We start from the raw sequence: 6,010 nt of genomic DNA on the forward strand, positions 1-6,010 counted from the left end.
GAAGAAGAATCTAGCTTGCAAATTGTCTCTGACCTACACACACATGCACACACAGTATTTTAAATATAAATAGCCTATATATTTTTGATGTGACCATGGTTACACAATTGCACATTTTTTCTACACCCACCAATCTAAATACTTAAAAAGAATAAACATTATTCTGGACAACTTGCTGGTCTCTAATCTAAACCAGTGATGACCTCCTGTGAGCATGCCTCTCAGAAAGGATCTCCTCTCCAGTCGGAGGACACACAAGAAAAAACGCTGGTGCAGAGCACCAGTTCCCACCTCAAGGACGTGGAGTGGAGAGGCTGCTGCTACAGTTCCCAGGGTCTTTAGCCAAACACAATGCTAGTCTTGTGTGTCAACTGCCCGCGGCCCGTCAGCCTACAGAAGGAAAAGCAAAGCTGACAGAGGAACGCTCCTGCTGGAGGATGCAGAACTGAGAGGACCTGGCTCCCGAGGAGGAACCCTCCCAATAAACATGCTCTGGATGAAAAGCCAGGAATGACAATGGACTCCTGCTACACCAGCACTTCAGAGGCTGAGGCAGGGAGATTTTGAGGTCAAAGTCAACCTGGCCCACACAAGATCTGTCTCAAATAGAAGAGAAAAAATGACTGCATAAATTACCTCTGGCACAATGCCAGATGGTCACAGGATCAACTTCTTCCACTGGTACTCAACAATTTCAAGTTCACCACACCTAAAACCAAATTATTTTCTTTCTTGTCTGCAACCATCTTTCCTCGGTCTAAGAAACTCTACCTGACTTCAGCATTTCGATCAGCAGTACAATATCCTGTCATCCAACTCCAACCCCTGGAATGTACCAACGCCTATCCCCCTGCTCCATTAAACTCTTCCTTCCATCCCTGTCTACAACAGCCAGTTTAAATATCCACTATTCGCCTTTAATCCCAGCACTTGGGAGGCAGAGGCAGGCAGATCTCTGTGAGTTCGAGACCAGCCTGGTCTACAAGAGCTAGTTCCAGGACAGGCTCCAAAACCACAGAGAAACCCTGTCTCGAAAAACCAAAAGAAAAAAAAAATATCCACTATTACATGCATGGCCAATTGCTGAGTGGCCTCAAAAATGATCTTACCCGCTCTGTGTCTCCCCGGGCTCTCTCAAAGAATCCTCTCATTTGCACTGTTCACCATGCTTCAAAACTTTCTCAAAGTAACCCCTACTCAAATACATGGTCTTTTCCATTTGGACTGTTTGGTTTTTCTCTCCTCTTCCTCTAGAGACAGGGGGCCTTACTATGTAGCCCTGGCCTCGAACTTGCTATGGTAGTCCAGGCATTGTGCCAGAGGTAATTTATGCAGTCCTCTAAAGAGATCTGCCTGGCTCTGCCTTCCAAGACCCACCAACGCCATGCTCCACTTGGATGAATCAAGTCCCCAATGCTTCCAGCAAGAACTTCTTAATTCAGCTACTCCAAAATTCCACCTCCACATTCCAAACCTAATTTGCAGCGAACTGTAACATGCACACCAGAGTGCCTTTTCACCTCTAGGTTTTGTCTCTCAATCACACCAACCAGTTCTGTTTTTAACTTTATTTATTTTTATCTTATGTGCACTGGTATTTTGCCTGCATGCATGTGTGAGAATGCCAGCCAGACCCCTAGGAACTGGAATCACTGACAGGTGTAAGCTGCCATGTGGGTGCTGGGCATTGAACCCAGGTCCTCTGGAAGAACAGTCAGTGTTCTTAATCACTGAGCCATCTCACCGGCCCCACCAGTTTTTCTTTAAAAGGTTATTTCTGAAATCTCTGTTTTTCCCACCCCTTTCAAAGCTTATTCTTAACAACAGAGAGACCAACCATGGTGTCTGTACCTATATTATCAAATCTTGGGAAACAGAGGCAGGTAAAAGGAGTCTGCCTTACTCTTAGTGGACAAAGGCATTTGCAGCCAAGCCTAATGACCTGAGCTGGAACCCAGGGACTCACATGGTAGAAAAGGAGAAAGGACTGACTCAGGCTGTACTTGGACCTCTCTCTATACGCACCTCATGGGCATGCATGCATACACAAAATAATTAACGGCAATTTAAAAAAAAAAACAAGTAATGTTGATTCTGGCAGTCAATTAGAAAAGAAATTAACTCAAATTGAGAGAAAACTACCAATCTAATAATGTACAGAAGTCTCCTTTCAATGTCAACAAGAGTCAGGCAACTTGACAATGTGAAAGGGAACAAAGGCACACTTCAAGAATGCACTGTGCTCCCCACAGCAGCCCGCTGTGTTACCTGTGATCTGCAATCCTTTTCTTGTTTAACGCTCAAAACACAGCTATAAACTGAAGCAAGATAGAACAGAGATCCACTTAAGGAAGAAGAAAAGATAATGGCTTCTTGATGGCAGTGAACCCATCTTTCTAAAGGCAAAACTACCTTATCCAGCTAGTAGTTGAAGCACAGCCGTAGGTTACAGTCCTTAAGGTTGAGAGCCGATGCTGGCAGTGGACAACCAAAAATCTAAAGAGTGGGAAAGCCCCATCTACTCCCGTGCCACAACAGGATGGAAAACAGTAACGGCTTTCCTAATCGCCTCTCCTCCACTGTTTTACCGAGAGCATCAACTACTAGAATTCTGGCAACTTCTGTCTTGAAAGAAATCTTATAGTAACCAAATACCCTTGAGTTTAGAAACACGCCAGTTTGTGTATCTGAGAATAAAAGCCAGCTTTGGTGTGGACAGGGGAAGGGGCAGACTTTGGACAAGAGGCTAGACTTCAAATGTAGGTACTATTTTACATAGTAGCCGTGCCATGTAACCACCACACCCGCAAATGTAACAACATGAACTTCAGCTGCTTCTGTGAGATTAAAAAGAGAAGGCACATGAAAGTATCCTAGATAGCACACAGTAGCCGTTCAGTAAACATTACAATAAACAGCCTCTAATTTTATCACGCTTACCCAGGACTTGGCCTTTTGCCAAGTACACATCTAAAAGTTGAAATCTTGCTATCTGAGCAGGTATCCAGCACAGCCAAGGAACCCCTAATAAACATCCTTTCCTTTTTATTTGTGACACTAATTAAATTTTAACAAGTCCAATGCTAGACAATTACTAGATGTCCAGATAAGCATATTTTCCTAAATTAATGTCCTATTTTTCAGGGTTGGAGAGATGGCTCAGCAACTGAGAGACTTGATGCTCTTACAGAGGACCCAGGTTTGGTTCCTAGCACACACACCAGGCAGCTCAGAACTATCTGTAACTCCAGCTCCCCGTATCCAACACACCATTGTGGCTTCTTAAGGTACTAGCATGAACGTGGTGCACGTACACACAGGCACACAACAGACACATAGAATGAAAATAACCTCTGAAACCAAAGAGCAAAGGGACTGTTACCTTCATCATCATCATCTCTCTCTTTCTCATCCAATGCTTGTCTTTCCAACTGTCCTGCTACCTCGTCCACTGAGGCGGCTTCTTTATCAGGTTCTTGTTGCACTGCTGTTCAAACAAAACAGGACAAATCAAATGTAATAAAGGACTTTTCCACACCTGAATATATTCTCATGATCCTACACAGCTCACAAATTCTTTCACAATAAGTGGCACAGGAAACAAAACAAAAACATTATTATTGATATAACTTATTAAACCATGGGGAAAAAACTTCCAGACCTAAGTAGTACTGTCTACTCAATCCATTCTAGAAAAGTCTCTTATCACACATGCTAGCACCCTAAAGGATAAATGAAAACGTTAAGTTGGTCCCTATTCTTATGCAGTTTAACCTTAAAGGATGCTTAAGAATTAGACGACAATAGATATTTTAATTACTAAACAGATATTCAGAATAGGCAGTGCATGCTGAAGGTCTTAGGAGGAGGATTTATTACACACCAGCTGGGAAAAAAAATCAAAATAAATAAGTTTGTAAACATCTGAGCACAGCTGAAGTAATTACAATTCAGTTGTAGTAGCAATATGTGTACATAGATAAATACACTCTAGCACGTTCTGGTTACTGAAGGAGGGTTCCCATTGAGAGAGACAAGTGTCAAATATTAGGAGGTGGCAGCCAGATCTCTGTGAACTGGGGACAGCTTCTGTCTACTGGTGGAGGGGCGGAGTTCCAGAACAGCCAGGGCTGCACAGTGAAACCCTGTCTCAAAAAAAAAGACAGCCAGGCAGTGGTGCCCAAGTCTTTATTTAATCCCAGCACTCGGGAGGAAAAGGCAGGCAGATGGTTATGAGTTCGAGATCCGCCTGGAATACAGAGCGAGTTCCAAGGCTACACACACACACACACACACACACACACACACACGAGAGAGAGAGAGACCCTGTCTCAAAAAACAAACCCTAAAAATAAAAACCAAGAGTAAACTCTTCCGCTCCCATCCAACCAACAAATTTCAGAAATGTGGTTAAGTCCTCTCCAACTTCTTTTAATTCAAAGCCCATTTTTCTCTCATTCCTTATCTGATGAAATCTGAAATACGAACAGGTGAAAACAGTTTTGTACTGAAATAAAGGCGTTTGTGGAGACGTAAACTTCTCAAAAACACGGTCCAAACCTAAGCAGGAAGCTGTTTTCCTCGCCTTACGGGGTCGGGCGAAGGGGGTAGGTATTACCAGCTGAGAAAATCCATTCATAGACACAGAATGCCCTCCCTACACTGCATGCAAGTTGCATCAAAATGCCTGCAAGCCCTAAAGCTTGAACACGCTGCGAGAGCAAGCCCGTGAAAATCAGCACCAGCACCCACTGTCAGTGACATGAGCTGTCCGTGAGGACACACGCTCCTAGACACACACCCCAAATCTGCAGTCCACAGCCAAAGACCCTAGTGGAAAGGCGCATGAGGTGTGAGGAGGACGCACAGTCCCGGCAACATGCTCGACTACCCCCACCCCCACCCGCGACGAAAATAGGTAGGTCCAGCCACCAGGCCGCAACCGGGGACAGCAGGGATATCTGAGGCGGCGCCCAAACCGCGTGGAAGATGGTGGAGCCGAAGCCTGTGCACGTTTCACCTCCGCGGCACGGGCTGCGTGGGAGCCGAGTGCGCGCTCCGTGACCCAGGCGCTGCCACTCTCATCCCCGCCACACGCACACACGCGCGCGCACCCCATCCCCGAGAAGCCGCGGCACAGGAAGCCGGCCATGCCACTCCTTCGAGGCCTGGGGATTAACGAAGGCCACGGTTCCGGGTTCCCGGCGCTCGGCCACCTGTGCCGGGCCCGAGCCAAGTCGTTCGGCCATTCCTGGCAGGGACCGCGAAAAAAAAAATGACTCCTTTTACCTGACACGGCCCCTTTGCCCTTCTTCTTCTTCCGCCTCTTCTTCTTGGCAGCTTCCTCGGCCGTGCTGGAGGCTCCCTCCTCCCGGTCGTCTGGGTCGAGGTCACCATTCAGGTGGCTCCCGAAGGACGCGGCCTCCTCCGCGTCCGCCATGTTGCCCGAGAGAGAGAGCGACGGAGTGAGAGCGAGAGGCGAGGACCCGCTCCGTCTTCACCCACCGCCGCCAGCGACGCCGGAAGTCGCTCTCGATGGTCGGGACGCGAGGGATGCTGGGACTACGGAGGACTCCCGCTGCACGCGGCCGCCGCGCCCGCCCCTCGTCTGGTCCTCAGCCTAGGGCTTCCCCGGTGCGCATCTTCCGGGCTTGGGAAAGCGTCTTCCCTGCCCAGTGCCCGAGCTGCCAAGGATTCAAGAAATTTGACGTTCCCGGTTTTAAAAAACTCCTACAGGAAGCGACGCGATGGGGGTTACAAAAAAATGTGTTCTTTACACATATTTCCTGATGGCTCGAGGACTACGTTAAATTCACTGTCACAGCTTACGAAGACGCTGTCGAGAAGCTTGGGATAATTTTGGTAGCCGGAATTCTGCCTTTCTCGTAAATCCAAACCTCGGAAGATTGAAGATAGGATGGTCTCTTGGAGGCGATAATCCCTTTAATCCTAGCACCCAAGAGGCGCAAGCAGGAGAATCCCAGGCCAGTCTGGTCTACATAGCGAGTTC

General features: G+C 47.2%; 1 protein-coding gene across 2 annotated transcripts in view; it reads right to left on the reverse strand.

The window, feature by feature from the left end:
* Metap2 (methionyl aminopeptidase 2) overlaps positions 1 to 5,553 on the reverse strand; it is a 30,904-nt gene extending 25,351 nt beyond the window's left edge. The window contains exons 1-2 of one of the 2 annotated variants that reach the window (XM_057757586.1): positions 5,290 to 5,553; positions 3,383 to 3,484 (exon numbers count right to left, since the gene is read on the reverse strand). In XM_057757586.1, coding sequence (XP_057613569.1) covers positions 3,383 to 3,484; positions 5,290 to 5,440 — 253 coding nt within the window. In that variant the 5' untranslated portion in view covers positions 5,441 to 5,553. Of the gene's footprint in view, positions 1 to 3,382; positions 3,488 to 5,289 lie in introns of both variants that reach the window. The other variant, XM_057757585.1, reaches the window with a different exon arrangement.
* Positions 5,554 to 6,010: the final 457 nt, after the last annotated feature.

This window comes from Chionomys nivalis, chromosome 25 (genome assembly GCF_950005125.1).
Source record: "Chionomys nivalis chromosome 25, mChiNiv1.1, whole genome shotgun sequence".
NCBI classification, from domain to species: Eukaryota; Metazoa; Chordata; class Mammalia; order Rodentia; family Cricetidae; genus Chionomys; species Chionomys nivalis.